The following is a 19,132-nucleotide window of genomic DNA, read 5'->3' on the forward strand; positions in this document are numbered from 1 at the left end:
GGGGATCAAAAACACTAATTTTGGCATTGAGAATTTTTTTTCCTGAAAATAGTCACTGGGCAGGATAAATAACATAGTTTAATAGTTAAGAGATTTCCAAGTATGGCAATCTCAATTTGGTTAAAATTAGTTTTTCATTTTTTTTTTTTTTATTCTAAATGTGAATCTTTCTTTTTTAATATTTTTTACCATTATATGTGTATTTCTTTATTATACTTTAAGTCCCCATAGGAACATACAGCTGCTTGATCAGTTGTAGAAGGAGATAGTGTACATCTTCCTTTATTAACTACACATTCTAAACAATACAGTAGGAAGCAGAAATATATGTTTTGCATGATCAGTACATGAACAGTTTTAGTATTGTAGCCACGGGAAAAGGGGAAGAAGGAAGTACAAGGAAAACAATGAAGTTACATTTATTGCACCCGGTTTAGACTATTTTATAGAGTTATAAATGCTTGTTAAGATAATAAAGGTTATAACCCCCCCCCCCCTCCCCTTGTAGCGGTAATTTATGGATTTAGACGATTGTTTTTATAGGAAATTTGGCCTTTTAATATGTGTTCAGTGGTTTTATGAACCAAGAAACCATAATAATCTATTATTGAAGAAACCTATGAAAGCAGATGAGGATGCAAAATGTTACAGTATTAAATTATTTTGTATTCATAGTTTTTTTATTTTAAATACAAGATGTTCTATGACTGTAAATGGTACATTATTAATTTCTTTACAGTTTTTTTTTACTATCAGATGTTATATGACTGTAAATGGTACATTATTACAGGTAACGTTTAGGCTTGAGATTCGCTAGATTTATTAAGAGGTGCTGCCCTGTTTTGCTCCAACTATTTGTTAACCTACCTAAAGTATATCAAGCAAGAGGAGACAGACAGCAGGGAGTATGACTAAAGGATCAGACTACACAGGGTTTTCTGTAGTCTGTAACCATGGAGACACAATGGTTTGTAGAAAACTATGGATACAATTTTTATTAAACAATATTTAAACAGCTGCAAAATTCTATTTATCTATTAACATATAGCAAAAAAATGTGCCCTGCCATGATGTATACATAACAGACTCAGGAACCAAATCTCTTATTTTCCTATTGTCTGTTATATTCAATATGAAGAACCCCATAAAATTAGTTATCATCTCAGTTTCCTGGACTTTGGCGAGTATGACATGCCGCTGGGGAACAGAGGGTTACCCACAATCCCACCTGAATGTACTTTGATATGTGTGAAGATCAGCACCCTGTACGCTAATACCATATTCCTCTAATTAAATGAAATTGGACATATTGTATTTTGAACAATGGCACATCCCAACCTAGAGACAAAATTAGTGATGCAAAGTTATCGTCAAATACAATAACCCTCTTTCATGCTACAGCATACAACTAAGAGCAGGATCTCTGCAGTTAAGAAATCGAGTCATGCTTTGATGTGCCTATAATTATTAGGGGTTTAGTCAAATGTCTTTAGGCAAACCTGCTAAGTAGGAATGTACAGATCAAAACTGACATAGTGACAATGCAAAGTGAAAATAGGGGAATCCGAGCCAAAACTGTTTGGCATAACAATAGAGCAAAATGATAAAAGTGTGAACAACATAATTAAAGGATGCACAATCAGTAGTGTGCACCATCGAAAGTCAGCACAACAAGCAGGCAGAAGGAGCCAGTTAGTAGGATTGCAGAACTGTTTTGGCAACTATTATCATTTATAAAAATAGATAAAAATATAATAATATGGGTATATACTAAAGGAAGACACTCCCCAAAATTATATACCGAGTTACAGAAAGTGCAGGGCCTGGGGGAGAGGTACATGGCACAAGGAAGTAGAAAGAGCATCCCTCTGGAGTGTTCTTTAAGGGGTACTCTGGTAAAAATCTTCTTTCAAATCAACTGGTTTCAGAAAGTGTCAGAGATTTGTAATTTACTTCTATTTAAAAATCTCATGTTTCCCATACGTATTAGCTGCTGTATGTCCTGCAGGAAGTGGTGTATTCTTTCCAGTGTGACACAGTGCTCTCTGCTGCCACCTCTGTCCATGTCAGGAACTGTCCAGAGCAGGAGAGGTTTTCTATGGGGATTTGCTGCTGCTCTGGACAGTTCCTGACATGGACAGAGGTGGCAGCAGAGAGCACTGTGTCAGACTGGAGAGAATGCACCACTTCCTGCAGGACATACAGCAGGTGATAAGTACTGGACGACTGGAGATTTTTAAATTGAAGTAAATTACAGTTAAATATAAGAAAAAGAAGCCAAGGGCACTCACCCGTTAGTTGTTCTGATTCTTTATTTCATAGTGCAATAAAAACACAGGGTTGCACACTGATCGGAGCAGACGCCATCTATGTTATAGCGTGGTCATGATGGCCATTTCGCGCGCATGCGCGCTTCGTCGGATGCCGCCCCTCCTGCAGGTCTAGGTAAAATACCTATGGTGACGTGTCAGGGGAGGGCGTTTACCAAAAACCAGGTGCAAATTCAAATAGGTTAAAAACAAACATGGTTACACTAATACAGACTGTGACACTTTAAATAAACATGCCTAATTCTATTTTGTCGTTTAAGCCTCCTTTTCCTTGTGCCCCCGAAGCTAGAATGAGTCTAGCTTCTGTCTTTAAAAGCTGTATATTGGTGTCTTGTCCTGATTTAAACTGAACTCTTTTAAAGACAGAAGCTAGACGCATTCTAGCTTTGGGGGCACAAGGAAAAGGAGGCTTAAACGACAAAATAGAATTAGGCATGTTTATTTAAAGTGTCACAGTCTGTATTAGTGTAACCATGTTTGTTTTTAACCTATTTGAATTTGCACCTGGTTTTTGGTAAACGCCCTCCCCTGACACGTCACCATAGGTATTTTACCTAGACCTGCAGGAGGGGCGGCATCTGACGAAGCGCGCATGCGCGCGAAATGGCCATCATGACCACGCTATAACATAGGATGGCGTCTGCTCCGATCAGTGTGCAACCCTGTGTTTTTATTGCACTATGAAATAAAGAATCAGCACAACTAACGGGTGAGTGCCCTTGGCTTCTTTTTCTTATATTGAACTGTTAAACGTTGTCTAGCTAACACAGAAAGGAGCACCCCCGGCACTGTGCTACATCAGTCCATTTTACGTCCAGCTATATTATCTAGCTAAGTGCTTGGAGTAGTGCCGGTGAAACCTCTCCATAAACTAGTTTGAAGTAAATTGCAAATCTGTATAACTTTTTCACACCAGCTGATTTGAAAGAATTTTTTTGGGGTGAACAACATGTTTGAGGGTGGGTTCACACATGCTGCATCTGTTGTGGATACCTTCACTGTTACTTCAATGGGATTACATATTTGCAGCAGAATTGTCATCCTGCTGCAAGTATGTAAAAGTCAGGCTCCTTAACCCCCCGGGGCCCGGTACGTACATTACTGGGTCCATGCTCTGGCTTGCTTCGGGGGTTCCCGACGTCTCACGGTTATCAGCCAATCAGTGCGCTGCCCCGCCGAAGCCACTGATTGGCTGATCGTGACGTTGAGACATTGGGATCTGCCAAAGCCAGCCGGGGCACAGACTCGGTAATGTATGTACCGGGCCCCGGGGGGTTAAGGGGCCTGACTTTTACAATTGACAATTCAGCTGCAAGTATGTGAACTCACTGAAGTAACAGTGAAGATATCTGCAGCGGATTTTGCAGGGAACTCGCAGTGTGAAGTCCTCTAAAAAATATTTTATTGTCTGCTTTATACTCTGTTTATACACTGATAGAAAACCTTGAGAGATGCTCCTGATTTACTCAAGACGAACAAGCTTAAGCTTCGCACTTATAGCCAGCTATGTTACCGGGATAGGGATAATAGTAATGATCTCGACCCCTTCTTCTCTCCATGTCGGCACTCACTTTCGGTTATTGTTCACACGCGGCTGCCTTAAGGCCCTATTCCACGGAACAATTATCAGCTGGCAGCAAGCGGGGAACGAGGAGCGCTCGTTTGCTTCTCACAGTCAGCCCGTGGAATAGGGCCTTTAGGGTTAGGAACTTTTTACATGCTTTACATCAGAGGTCATCACAATTGTCTGTCATCTTATTTGCAGCAAAGCAGTAAAGCAAATACTTCTCACTAAAATTATAGAGATTGTGTTTATAATTGCGCAAACAGTTAATAAAATAATTTCATTTTTGATCAAGTACAATTTTAAAAAATCCTCGTTAAGGAGTTAATATTATCAATATAAATGTAAGGGGGAAAAAAGGGAAACTTCAAACCCAGATTTTTCTCTGTAGCGTGAACCATACGCTGCATCTTCAGGGAGCATAGAACATGTTTAGTCTTTCCACTATTCAACACATTACTGCGATATTATGTAAACCAGACCTCTCCTGGAAAAAGCTCAGCGCGAAACGTGCGTTGGAGGGGGACGGGCACACTTCCATACCACAGGTAATACTAGCATTACTTACTTTTTTTCACCTCCAGTTTGGCCATAATTGAGGACTTGGCCATTATGCAATTACTATTGGCACTTTATAGGCCTGGGGGTGTTGCAATGTGTCTTTTGGAAAATAGTCCACTGGGTATCATTTATCTTAGACCCATTGTTTACATTTCATATCATATTGCCTTCTCATCTATAGATTTACTTTGTTTTTTGTGTATGCAGCCATTGGCTCCTTTTAATAAGTTCATCTATAATATGTATTTTATGAATTTCTCAATAATAAAGATGTTTATATGAATTAAAATATAGTGTTGTCCGTTTTTGTAGGATTTCCAGATTTTTCTCTGTAGCGTGAACCATACGCTGCTTCTTCAGGGAGCATAGAACTTGTTCAAATTAGTCTTTCCACTATTCAACACATTACTGCCATATTATGTAAACCAAACGTCTTTGCATCGGCTCCCGTAAAACAGAATGCTGGAAGCCAGGGTTAAGCTGCCATTTAATAAGTTCTCGTTCAGGCCATATGAGGTGAATTTCACATCCAAAAGTATTCTGCACCTTTGGCGTCTTACTGTGAGCCTTAGGCACTGTCTGGGCTGGCATCTGGCCTAGAGGGTGCCTAATGCCATACACTAGAGACTCGTGAGCACAAGAAGAGGAAGGAAGCAGATTCTCGAGCGCTGAGTTACTTACGGCCAAGCTTTATTCTATGTTCTATGCATTGTATATTCTGATGTTCTGATTCCAAAGACAGACATACCTGTAAATACTACTAAATTAGAATTGTGGGCATTAGCATGTAAATAACTAGAAGAAAGTTCCCTGGAAGTATGAAGCCGGGACGCATGAAAGCAAAAGTCAGAACAAAGGACGACTCTTACGACGCTGCTGCTTGAAAAACGCTTTGAAAACAAACTTGTGACCGGTTTCCTGAGGCAGGTTATGGGGAGGAAGGAAAAAAGTCTATGGACTCAGTGTACGCTTATGAGGGGAGCAGAGATTATATTTTATTAATGATCTCCAAGATCTTTCGATCTGACACAGAACAATAATAATAAACTTACTTTCAACAAAATCTCAACAGTGAGATCATAAGTGACCCTGAAACCAACAGGAAAGCCATGAGAAGGTCTGCTTGGTGGACCTCCCCCATACTGACAATCGGCAACCCGAATGGACCTCCCCCATACTTACAACCGGAAACCCGAATGGACCTCCCCCATAATTACAACCGGAAACCCGAATAGACCTCCACCATACTGACAACCGGCAACCCAAATGGACCTCCCCCATAATGACAACCTGTGACCCGGGACCTCCCCACACTGACAACTGGAAACCCGCATGGACCTCCCCCATACTGACAATCGGCAACCTGAATGGACCTCCCCCATACTTACAACCGGAAACCCGAATGGACCTCCTCCATACTTACAACCGGAAACCCGAATGGACCTCCACCATACTGACAACCGGCAACCCAAATGGACCTCCCCCATAATGACAACCTGCAACCTGAATGGACCTCTTCATACTGACAACTGGAAACCCGAATGGACCTCCCCCATACTGACAACCGGCAACCCGAATGGTCCTCCCCTATACTCACAACCAGCAACCTGAATGGACCTCCCCCATACTGAAAACCCGAATGGATCTCCCCCATACTGACAACTGTAAACCTGTATTGTAATTCCAATACTGCACACAGAGAAAACCCTGCAGCCGTTCTATCCTTTACTCCTTCTCATTCACATTGTGAAGCCTAGTTAGTTAAGTAAGGCACTAGACCACCAGGGATGTTTCCATCAACCCCTTTCCTGCCCTAGACTAACAGGAATGATTACATTAGTATACTTGTTATGCGGTGAGTTCCTCTGTTAAATCGGAAGTTCATGTCTCTTTGGATACCATAATAAAGGGAGAAAGAACAGCCAGCTCACCCTTGCTTTTGTTCCGTTGCAAGGTTTAAAACAAATGTGCATGCGTTCAAAAAGTGTCACATGTACCACCGTGGTGTGCTGCATCATAAAGTATATGCTAATATTTTAATTTAGATCTGGAATTGCTGGATCTCCTTGGATATCACCATGCAACGAGACCGTAATGACCGTAACTCAATCCAATGGGGGGTCGTACACATTACGATCTCATTGCGTGGTGGTATCCACAGAGGCCCAAACGGAAAAACTCTGCTGATCCGGCAGCCGGCCGACATGACAGGTACACTGCTCTCTTCCTCATCCAGGACCATGAGAGGCCCTCTGAGGGCCAAGAGGAAGCATGCATGCCAGCATGCGGAACAGGCTGCCGCCCGTTCACTCATCCGCGTCATTGTTACCTGCTATGATATGAATAAATGGTTTGATATTTGAAGCTCCTGAAGTGGGGTCTGCCATGTTGACCCCATTCTCTGGATATAATTGACTGCATACGGACTACACTAGATGAGTACATAGGAGTACGAGCAGCAGTTTACATGGGGAGGTATTAGTGCCGAGACATTTCTTGTTGCGAGCAATCTTATATTACTGGGTAGGCATGGCACTAGGGCCTGGTAACTATTGGTAGGCAGCCAGACCGACACTGCATTACCACACCATTGTAGTGAGTATTCCATGACCCAACTAAGTGGATTTCAATAATCTCCCTTTCCTTTCCATCCATGATAAGAATAATAGATGTTAAATAAAACCAAATACTTTGGATATTAAACTTATTGGTAATAATTCAATAAATCCACAGAAGAAGTGGGCTGCGTTATTCCTGCTATGGCGAAACTCCACTCTAGGCTTTTCCTTCCAAGGATGACGGACACATCATTACAAGTGAGACGTTTGTAATGTTATTTCACACCAGCTAAAAAGATAGCACTTCACAGCGGGTCTCGAAAGGAGGAAGAATTTATCTGCTTTTCTCGTTACAACAAAAATCCCTTTTGGGTGAAAACTATTGATTTGAAGGTTAAATAAATTCATCTCGCCGGGCCCCTGTGTAATTTAACGGAAGTTGGCCTTGGGAATCTTTCTGACATTTCTAACATGCGCTGTTCACTTGAGTTTTTATCAAGGAAATAACATGTGAACTCCCCGGAGTTTTTTTTTTTAACGGTGTGATCATTATTAATTATAGGATTTCTTAATGGGTTATGCCGTGTCAACTCCTTGTGGCATGGTTAAGTGACATGTAAATTATCAGACTGGAGTGAACTGTGGGAGACGGAGCTTCTATACGCTGAATGAGGCTTCTGACTTGCAGATTGTGCTTTTTTTTCCATAGGCTAAAGAAATCAGGAGAGGTTTTATAATAACCCGCGGGAAACTACGCTAAATCAAGTCAATTTGTCACGACGGTAAATTTAAAGACCGAGTTCATGTTCAGAATTCCCCATCATGTCTTGCCTGGTGGAGTAAAAAAAGCAGATGAAACAGATCTACATTTATACCATCACATCATAAAATAATAAAAAAAAAATGTATATACATATAAAAAAAGATTGAATTTTATGTTTTATTCTCTCCGGTAAATATATGTTTTTCTGCTCTATAATATAGGTTCCCTCCTTTTAGAATAAATAGTTTAGCAGCTTCCTGTATATGCTGGAAGCTGATTGGCCCACCATGTGACTTCCATGTTGTAGTCAATTATCGCGCAGAAAATCGTTATATATTGTTCACATTTAAACGATGATCGTCCTGTGTGATTGCAGGCAACGATCGATAAATTGTCGTTGATTTAGATCTGACCCTAAAATCATTGTTAATTGTCCGCTAATCGCTGCAATTCCACATTCCTTCACTAATCATTCAGGGTAATTCCAAATCGTTCCTTCTTTCACTGGGATCAGATGGAGTAAACGATCGGTGTAGCAATTGTCGTAACAATCGTAACTAACAACTATCGCTCTGTGTAATATGGAGAACATTTCCAGGTTAACGATAAACAATCTTGTTTTTTGTTAGTTGTTAATCGTTAAAATTGCTTAGTCTAATAGGACCCTTAGGGCCCAATTACACGGGCCGATTATTGGGCAGAAAAATCATTTTATTGTTTGAATTTAAGCAATTACTGCTTTGTGTGAATGGAGATAGGAAACTGTGTGATAGGAAACATCAAAAAATCGTTCATGTGTCGTTAACTGGATCTTTTTAAGCTGACCATGAAATCCTTGTTAATCGTTCGGCGTACGTTCACGTTGTTTGTTCTTTTTCCGGGCTCAGAAGGAGTAAACGATCATAGTGACTAACGACTATTGTTCTGTGAGATATGGTGAACGATTCCAGGACGTTCCCAAAAGCTCTTGTTTGCGATCGTTTATCCTTAATTGATAACCGTTATAAATGGTTTAGTCTAATAGGACCCTAAATCAGTTGCAGACACCACTTTTAGGGTGGCCTTACACAATGGTCCAGAGTAAAGATGAGCATGCTGGAGTCGATCCGAACCCGATCTTTCGGCATTTGATTAGCGGTGGCTGCTGAAGTTGGATAAAGCCCTAAGGCTATGTGGAAAACATGGATATAGTCATTGGCTGTATCCATGTTTTCCAGACAACCTTAGAGCTTTATCAAAGTTCAGCAGCCACCGCTAATCAAATGCCGAACTATCGGGTCTGGATCGACTCGAACCCGGTTCGCTCATCTCTAGTCCAGAGTATTCTTTTCATTCATATTATGTCCTATCGACTTGAGAGGTTCCTGGTGTGTGTTATGTGTGTATTACACCTCCATTGCTTTACGGGTGTTCAAAAAATGCTCCTAATACATGTGAAAGACTCCCACAAATTTTGAACACAAGCATGAAATATGTCATTTTCTTTATTTTACAACATGTGAGCTTGGCATGAGAAAGCAGTCAGCCAAAGTAATAGAGATCTCTCTTCATTAGTTTTCAAGAAAGCCTCTGCCAGACTCCTTTGCCTATGGCTTATCTCACTGAGAACATCCTCCACTCTCCTTCTATACCTTCCACAATTGTTAGATTCGCGGCAAGACCTGCTAACACTGCCATGTTCAGCCAACACTTCTCTAACGTGCTAGGTCAGCTTTAGATGAATTCAAGCCTACGTAAAATAAAATGTTCTATACACACACAGTACACAGAACCATCCTTTAGGGCAATCTCATGGCTAAAAAAAGCCAGTTTTCTGACTTTTCAATAATTTTTGATTATTTTGTTGAACTTTGGCCGATAAACAGTAAAATTTCATGGACGCAATTTTAGGATTGTTAAATGAAATGCCGGGTCTTTTCTTCACCCGTAAAGGTGAAAAAAAAAAAGAAATTCATTTTCCAATATCTGTTAAAGTGTTTAAACAAAATATTACCAAATGGCAAAAACTTTTATATCAACAGAAATGGCCCTTTAAAAATAAATAAATCTGAAAATACAGTGTGTACATAGTGTGTAGATAGCCTAAAGGGATACTAAACAAGCATGAGACCTCGGCTATAGACGACCTGTAATAAATAGGTCTCTTTAAATGCCACTTAAATTCTGGACTTCAAAGAATTTTTCAATTAGCAATGGAGAGTAAGTTCTGAAGTCTACAGCATAGAATATAACCGCATGCCCCGTCCTTATATTGCTTTAATAAGATCCCTATCCAAACTAAACAATGGATTACTCCAAAACAAATACCCTGCTTGCTCTTCCTATGATGCAATTCACATTGTATATCTGTGGCCCGGACACAGGATCAACAAAAGAAACCTAAATATCCTCAATGCATTTGTTTAAAGGGAAAAGAAAACGACCAATTATTTAGAGTTTTCACTTTCAACATATTTTTAAAGAATATTTGGTGTTTTTTTTCCTTCTATTTTCTATTTCACTATCTAAATCATAAAATAATCTTAAAATATACCAGTTTTCAGTCCGGCCACTAAGTCTAAAACTAAGTTGAGATATCAGTATATAGTTTTTAAGTTCTCAGCTCCACCTCTCCCACCCTGTAGAATGATGTCAATGAAGGTCACACAGCATGCCCAGTAATGTTTCCCATTCGTCTAAAGGGGACAGCTCCTGTTAATGTCCATGAGGCTTGTTGTAAAGCATACCTCTTAACCTCTTAACCCATTTTGACATCAGGCTACGTCATCATGGGGTAAGGGATGTAGGGAGAGGGCTCATTTCATATAAAAAGTTTAAGTCACATGCCTTTTCCCATTTTATAATAAAAAATAAAGATATTTGGTATCAATGCATGCGGAACTGCCCGAACTATTAAATTATCCCATTGCTGATCTCGCAAGGTAAACGGCATAAGTGCAAAAAAAATGCCAAAGTGCAAAATTGCTGATTTTTAGGCACATCAAATCGAGAAAATTTAAATAAAAAAAGCAATCAAAAAGCCGTATATATGCAAGCAAGATGCCGATAGAAAGAACAGATCCTGATTAAAAAAATGTCACCTCACACAGCCCCATAGACCAAAAAATAAAAAAGCATTATAAGGGTGGTAATAAAGCAATATAAAAACATTTACTTCTTCTTAATAAAGGTTTGAATCTTTTAAAAGCAGTCATATAAAATAAAAGTTATACAAGTTACATATCAGTGTAATCGTACTGACTTTAGGAACATAGATAATATGCCAGTGAATGGAGTAAAGACAGAATGCCCCACCCCCCACCTCTAAAATAAAAAAAATATTTCCTTTTCAAGTTTGCAGTGCAAATACATTTTCCCCACAGGTTTCCAGCATATTTTATATACAAATAAAACAATATTCTAAAAAATCCCCCTTCCCAATACCACCCTATGTCTAATATATATGTGTAACCTATCTTACACCCTTATACTGTTTTTTACTTATCCGCTCTGGATGTCTAAAATCCTCTACTCTGGGTCCACTCTGACCACACTCAGCTCCCTCTTCCCCCTCCCTTTGTAGTCACAGGACATGTGATTTCCTCTCTGGGGGCTGGGTTTGGTTGCCTATTGACTTTGTAACCTGACCCCCCGGAGACATTATCTGCATCATCTCCATGCACCTGTGCTGCTTCCATAGACTTATATGTGTCCCTGAGCCTAGGTATCTGTAGTATGAAATGTTATACTTATATCCCTGCTTGCTGTCAGTGAATGCAGACATATATACCTGTCTTTGTCGCAGCTCTGTATATTGTAAGTGTTAAGGATGTTCTTAGAGTCTGGATGGAATTAGAATGCTTCCATTCAGAGTCAGCAAGCAGAGATCTAAACCTACACTAAAACCTCCAGCCCTGGTAAACAGATGCCTCTTATGCAGCACATAGCTACACCCTGAGTGCGTCAGCTCTGCTACATCATCAGCTAGTGTGGAATACATACTGGGGTGATGTGATGGAAAATCAGTGAAAAAAAAACACTTCTTTGACAAGAAAAGGAAAGAAAGCTAAGGGGAGGAGTATATAAATGGACCAATCAGGGAGATGTATGATGGGAAATGTAGTTTCTTGGCCGGCGCCATCTTGGATATAGATCGGCTTTTAGAGAAGCTTGTAACTCAGGAATAGCAGCAGCTAAAATGACAGGAGACGGCTCCAAATATTTAGGGGGGCTTGGAGGATAAGACCGGCTGGCATTTAATTTTTTCACTCTTAGGTTGATAACCCCTTTAAGACATGGTCATCACCTATTGTGATTACAATTCTGTCTTATCATTATATGGTGCAACCTCTTGCTATAATTCAGTCTGTGATGAGGACATTGTTTACATTTTTTTTTTTACAGAACAAGAAGCTTATTAGGCTTAGTGGCCAGAATAATAACAGGAAGATTTCAGGATTCTTTTTAAATATACATAGTAATAGGAAAAATATTTTTTTTTTCTTTTGAAAGGTTAAAAGTAACAACTTGTGTCTTGTTTCCCTTTAAATGTTGAGCTCTAAATCTAATCCAGCTCAGGTATCACGGCTACAATACATAAGCACAATTTTGCAAACTGGATTACCGCCACACAATGTATGCGAGCCTAGAAATGTAATCCGTTCGCTACCAACTCTTATTTTCCATTCAAAGTGGATCCGTTCTATGTGAAGTCAGGGATCGGCAGGCGGTATTTGAAGCTTATCGCCGCTAATTCTTTTTCCCTAGAAACGAACCAATAACCCCCCACACTTGTAACATTGCAGCAGTACAGAAAAAGTATTGATTAAAAAAAAAAGCAGCTTTTTAAATAGCATTAATTCTTACCAACTCCGGAGTTTATTGATTCTGCATCTATTTCCTCAGCCTTTTTCTTTGCCACTTTAGCTAGTGCCAATTCACCCTTATCTAGTGCAAGGTAATGGATGTCCTTTGGAAATAAAGCAAAATAAAAGATTAATCTAAAATGAATCTTGGGCGCACAACAAAGAAGAATTTCAAAGAAAAAGAATCTTTTTATTGCCCAGATCACAGAACATAGACAGGACTGATGAACCCACAGTTACGTTTTAATTTTCTCAATTTTCATTCTTCGGCGATGCAAATGTATCATCTTACGCGCCTTACCTTATCTCCAGCCAGGCAATCAAACACATTGCAGCAAGTAAAAGGCAGAGATTTCACTCGCCAGCTTAGGCTGCACTTTCTGACCAACCTGCGCCTTTGAAAAGTCAACTGCTGGAATCTGTAATTTCTGACAGACACCTTTGAATATACTGTATGTACTACCAGGAATTCTGCATGTCAGAGGCTTTTTTGCAGCCCATTTAACATATATACGTTTAAGGGGAAAAAACGGATGCAAAAACTGATGTAATTGAGTGCCTCAGTTTGGATCCATTTTTTCGTTGACTTCCATTATAAAAATAAAAAATCTGTTGTTTTTTTTCCCCCTCTAATTTTTAGCACACACAAAAATGTGTCCGCATGTGACTGCTATGTCGTAAATGGTACACTGATATTCTTCTGACCGATTCTCAGCGCAAAAGTGAGAAAGTTTGTTTATGAGTGGGTGCTGTGATCTCCTATCAAACCACTCTGGTGAAAGTATTGTAGCAGCCAACACAGTGTAATTGTAGTATTACATGGAGAACATTCAGACAAGAATCTCTCTCCCTTTGTGCCCTGCACCAACGCAGATGAGAGAGAGAAGACACTGGAGCCTAGCATGGGAGTCAGCAGAGGGGGAGTATGTTTTATCCTTTTATTAATTTATTAATGTTGGTGAGGAGGGAACCTACATATTGCAGTAACCTGCTTACCTACAAAGTGGGGAGACCGGTCTACCTAATGTAGGAGATTAGCCCTCTACCGACCTAGTGGGGTACGGTCTAACTAATGGTGGAAATTACCTACCGAGGTCACCTATCTACCTAATAGAGGAACCTACTGGGTCAACTACAGTATCTTGCTACTGGTGGAACCTACCTAATGGGGAAGGGGGTGTAGCTACCTTCTAAAGGGACCTACCTAATGGGGAAAGTTTAGTTACTGGGGCACCTAACTACCAACTTGGAGGACCTTACAACACTGTCTTGGGTGCAGTGTCTATTTTAAAACAACGGCTGTTATTTGCCATTAAATGATGGCCCTCCATTCAATTTCAACAGTGTGTGAACATAGCCTTTCTGTGTTTCCAATCCACTCCCGGTTTTGGTTGAAAAATATTGATCGAAATACTGAGCAAAAATACTGGGAACATAGCTACAGGCTGAGGGAATCCTGGCCAGAGCGTATACACATTGTATACACTCTGGCCGGGATCCCTAGCGGCCCAGTAGGAAACTGACAGTCAGTTTTCTGCGTCCGCTATTCACTGAATAGCGGACGCAGAAAACCTCCGGCTCCGGCCACTCACTCCATTGTGTGCAGTGGGGAGTTCCGATGCGGGCGCGCTCTGATGCACCCGCATCAGAACTCAGCGGTGCTAAAGATCATCCGGCCAGTACTGCAGTATGAACAGCGTATGCACCGATACAACGTATGAACATGGCTTAATACTGTATTTTCCCTATGGTGGCCTCTGCAAGTAAAGTTTTCCCTCCATGTAGCAACTTCCTTCTGCCCAATCTGTAATTGGAGTTGAACTTGAATAGATTTTTATTAAGGTTATTAAAGGTTAGAAGAAATAAAGAAAAGTAACCATCAGCGACCTGCATGCTCCTCGATCGAAAGGTGTAAGGTTGTACTGCAATCACTGTTTTCACACGGCTTCACTATCAGACACCCTTCTGCTGTTCTGCTGCTAACTAGAGCTGCTGCCCAGCATGTGAAACATGATCCGCCCGAGGAAAGAGGACAACTGGGGGCACGCATGTGATTGTATGATGTCCTTATACCCTAGAGCATGGGTCTCCAAACTGAGGCCCTCCAGCTGTTGCGAAACTACAACTCCCATCATGCCTGGACAGCTAAAGCTTTGGATTTGTCTGTCCAGGCATGATGGGAAATGTAGTTTTGCAACAGCTGGAGGGCTGCAGTTTGGAGACCCATGCCCTAAAGCGTGTAGAAAAGTAGGTGTCTAGAGTAGAAGAGGCTATTGAAGCAAGAGATAAGCACCAGAAGCATGGTTACATGACTGCATGTAAGACGGGCTTAGAGAGGCTTCTCAAATACAGATATTACATTAGAAACTGATAGAATTTTCTACATGTAAACTATCAGCACATTTTTAAAAAGTTAAAAGCAAAAACCCTTTCAGAAACCTGAAAAAGACCTTCCAGGGAAAAAGAGAGGATCCTGCATATTATCACCTTCTGCAGGTACTCTGTCAGGGTTATAGTGCAAAGCCCATAGCTGAATACTGAAGAATTACCTACACATTGTACACAGTATATACACATATAATGTTTAGGTGCCAGCATACACATCATGTGATGTCTGCACATGGTGTGTTATTCAGGAATAGAGAAAGTGCAGCTACTTTCTTGCAGAAACAGCGCCACCCCTGTCCCCAGGTTGTGAGTGGTATTACAATTCAGCTTCATTCACTTCAATAGAACTGAGGAACAAAATCCCCACACCCAACCTGAAGATAGAAGAGGTGCTGTTTGTAGAAGAAAGCGGCCATGGATAACAACTAGAGATGAGCGAACCTCGAGCATGCTGGAGTCCATCCGAACCCGAGCATTCAGCATTGCAGGGGCTGCTGAACTTGGATAAAGCCCTAAGGCTATGTGGAAAACATATCTATGTATTAATGTTTTCCAGACAACCCTAGAGCTTTATCCAACTTCAGCAGCCCCCGCTATGCCGAATGCTCGGGTTCGGATGGACTCCAGCATGCTCGAGGTTCGCTCATCTCTAATAACACCTTTAACACAAAACTTAACATGTGGAAATGCTTCCTCTACTAGAAGAAGCCATTCAGATAATGGGCCCAGACCATGAATATATCAACGTGTGTGATACAGAACAGCGGTCGAGGCATAGTGATTTCTATAGTAATTGATATCATGCAGTGACGTTGTCAGAATGTATAAAAGGTGACAGTACATAATAACCAGGTGATGACAAGACTAACCGGAAACCTGAACATAAGTGCAAGACTGTGTAATAAATGCCAGAAGTTCTAAGGAGGTGATCCAGGGAGAGATAAGAAGTCACACATGATAGGGAAACATTAACACCTGATGATCTGACACACCTACATAATGATCAGCTATAAAAACTATATATATATATAAACACATAAACAACGTAAGGTCAGTTACACAGTGTAACAGAAGGGTCTGTGTATACAGTATATACATGTGTATATAACCACAAGATATTTGTTGTTGACATCAGCAACAGTCTGTAGGAAGGACAGGTGTGTTTATGAAGTCTGGTGGAAATATTTTATTAGAGTATTGTATTGCCCCCTAAAAGTTAAACAAATCACCAATATACACTTATTACAGGAAATGCTTATTAAGTGCTTTTTTCTCTACACTTACTACTGCATCAAGGCTTCACTCCCTGGAAAACATGGTGATGTCACTTCCTGGATAACATGGTGATGTCACGACCCGACTCTCTGAGCTGTGCGGGTTGTGGCTGCTGGAGAGGATGAATGTAGGGGGACACTTAGGGACACTGAGCATCCCCCTGCCATCATCCTCTCCAGCAGCCACAGCCCACACAGCTCTGGGAGTCGGGTCGTGACATCACCATGTTATCCAGGAAGTGACATCACCATGTTATCCAGGAAGTGACATCACCATGTTATTCAGGAAGTGACATCACCATGTTATCCAGGAAGTGACATCACCATGTTATCCAGGAAGTGAAGCCTTCATGCAGTAATAAGTGCAGGGAAAAAAGCACTTTATAAGCATTTCCTGTAATAAGTGTACAGTATATTGGGGATTTGTATAACTTTTGGAGGGCAATACAGTACTCTAATAAAAATCTTTGCTGGATGTAAATGAATGTAAATGCTGGATCGGCGCTTGTTTACTGAGCCTATTACACGTCTCGATAATTGTGCAGCAAGGGCTGTATGTAGATATCGTTAGCAATGTTCAGGCAGCCTGTCCTGCCCAGTGATTGGCAGAGCAGCCTGTCACTTCAGAGACCAGCTCTCAATTTGCCCCAGTGGCTGCAGCGAGTGGGGAAAAGCCAGGAAGACACCAGGGAACATGGAGAGGTAAGGGGTCAGAGACAAAGGACAGATCAGTCAATGATTGTTGTTTACAGCTGATCGATGTCTTTATTACACAGAGTGAATTGGCCTGATTCGGCAGATTATCACTCTGTGTACTGAATGTCGATCTTTTCTGGGTAATCAGCTGATCTATTCTGGGTAATCAATAATCTCTGACACTACAATCTTAAATGAGTCCCAAATAAGTTATGGGTGTAAACCATGTCAGAGGTCATGTCTGAGGCAGGCTCTACTAGCAGATCTCAACATGGCAGACAGGAAAGCCTTAAAGGGATAGTGTCATGAAGAAAGACTCACTAATCCCCCACACGCTGCCCTGTTTGATAACATGTTACCCTTGGCGCCAGGCACCCGCTATCTTAGGTCACTCATGCTCAGTTCACTCACAGTCACATGATCTGTCCCATTAGATTACATCCAAGCAAGGAGGATTTTGGGAACGTGTCTGCACTGTTGCCTTGCAACCGCAGGGTCACGGTGACAGGAGGAAACCAGGAAGAAATCTGATGCATGGGGAAGAAAAATGGTAGTGATGTAAGCTTCATGTTCTCCGGAAAGACTGGAACCATACCAGGAACATACTGGAAAGACTATCTGCTGTATAGAGTGTTAAAAAAAATGACACGATGAACGATCAGTCCAGGTCCCGCTGAAAATGCTTCCTTCATGGAATTGTGGAGTCGTTTTCAATCCCACTAAAGTAAAGGCTTCCTGGTGCAACAAGCCATCAGGTCGGCTCACTTTATAGGATAAACATTATTAGCATCTACTGTTAAAGTCTCCCTAAAGGAGTCCATAATATGTCCATTATGTAAAAGAGGAAAGCAAACAGGTCCATGAATGGATTTTGTGAAGGTTTTCTCCCCATTGTTATGGAGCGCTCCATACAATTAGCTGCATAGGGGTAACATGCTGGGTAAGAAGCTGGAGCTCCATTTGCTTTGACTACCTGACCTTGCTGGGACATTGTGGAGAAGGGTCTTCTGAAACAAAAACCTCACGTGGTGCATTGTGAGAAGCCATTAAAGAGGCAGAGAATTTGACTTTTGTAGCTAATTTAGTGGGAGGGATAAGAAGCGGATGAAATGTAAAACTTCTCGAAGTCCATGTCTGACCATTGTCCTCTTATAATGTACTCACAATTGCAATCATAATGGGTCAGTTTAATAGTCACCACACTGAGGGAAATTTACTAAGATACCCCAGAATCCTGGGGTAAAAAAACAAAAAACAAAAACTGCAGTTTAAGCTTTGCATCAGATTTTTTTTATGTGAAAGGGGGAGGTGGTGCAGCTCACAGGTCAAAGTGCAAATGACTGAGGTTAAAATATAGTCTGCCCCTACCTATAGTGGCATGTGAGTACCAAGAAGTGTAAACAAAAATTATATAGTCCTCTAAGTCACAGCAGCCCTATGTGATATGGAAAAAAACATAATAAAATAACAATATAAAATATACCAGCACTGCGGGTGATCGCTCCTGCTGCTGTATCTCCATCGAGACGGGTGAGAGGTGTCACAGACACCAGACGCTTTCCTTACTACTACACAACCTCCACCCTAGACAAATAAGCAAGTGTCTGTAGAATGTACTTGGACTGTCACTGTATAGAACTGCAGATCCCAGCAATCCCAGTCATTCTAGTACTGGTATACTAACAAACACACTACAGATCCCAGCACTCCCAGTCATTTCAGTACCAGTATATTGACAAACTTACTACAGATACTCACCAGGCTCATGTCTCCAGAGCAGTTTTTGGCAGCAGCTTATAACTAAGAATCCTGCTAAATATCTACAGTTTGTGATTTTCTATCTGTTATAGACTACCTATGGATTGCTATCTGTTTATCCAGCATAACATTTATTGTTGCTGATTGATACAAGGTCGCTACCCTGGGGAGCGCAAACTGCCACAACTACGTGACTGCATCTGAACTACTGTAACCAGCAAACTCCGTGGCACATAGCTGCCTATCTATTATATCTATAGCTACTCTGCCCATTGCTTTTCGGACATCACCCATTACAGACGGGTTAGCCCGCAGTGCTGGTATTCAAATATTCATTTATTCATTTTCCTGCCAAGGCCCGGCGGCATTTTTACCAGTATCTTTGTCCTTTTATTG

The 19,132-nt window shown here is 41.0% G+C and overlaps 1 protein-coding gene across 6 annotated transcripts in view; it reads right to left on the reverse strand.

The window, feature by feature from the left end:
• The window catches only part of WDPCP (WD repeat containing planar cell polarity effector), a 209,634-nt gene that overhangs the window by 56,297 nt on the left and 134,205 nt on the right, over nt 1-19,132 (reverse strand). For 4 of the 6 annotated variants that reach the window (XM_069955284.1, XM_069955283.1, XM_069955286.1 and 1 more), the window contains one exon: nt 12,622-12,724. In XM_069955284.1, the coding sequence (XP_069811385.1) occupies nt 12,622-12,724 (103 nt within the window). Of the gene's footprint in view, nt 1-7,690; nt 7,845-12,450; nt 12,519-12,621; nt 12,725-19,132 lie in introns of those variants that run through there. The other 2 variants (XM_069955288.1, XM_069955287.1) reach the window with 2 other exon arrangements.

This window comes from Dendropsophus ebraccatus, chromosome 15 (assembly GCF_027789765.1).
Source record: "Dendropsophus ebraccatus isolate aDenEbr1 chromosome 15, aDenEbr1.pat, whole genome shotgun sequence".
Taxonomy (NCBI): Eukaryota; Metazoa; Chordata; class Amphibia; order Anura; family Hylidae; genus Dendropsophus; species Dendropsophus ebraccatus.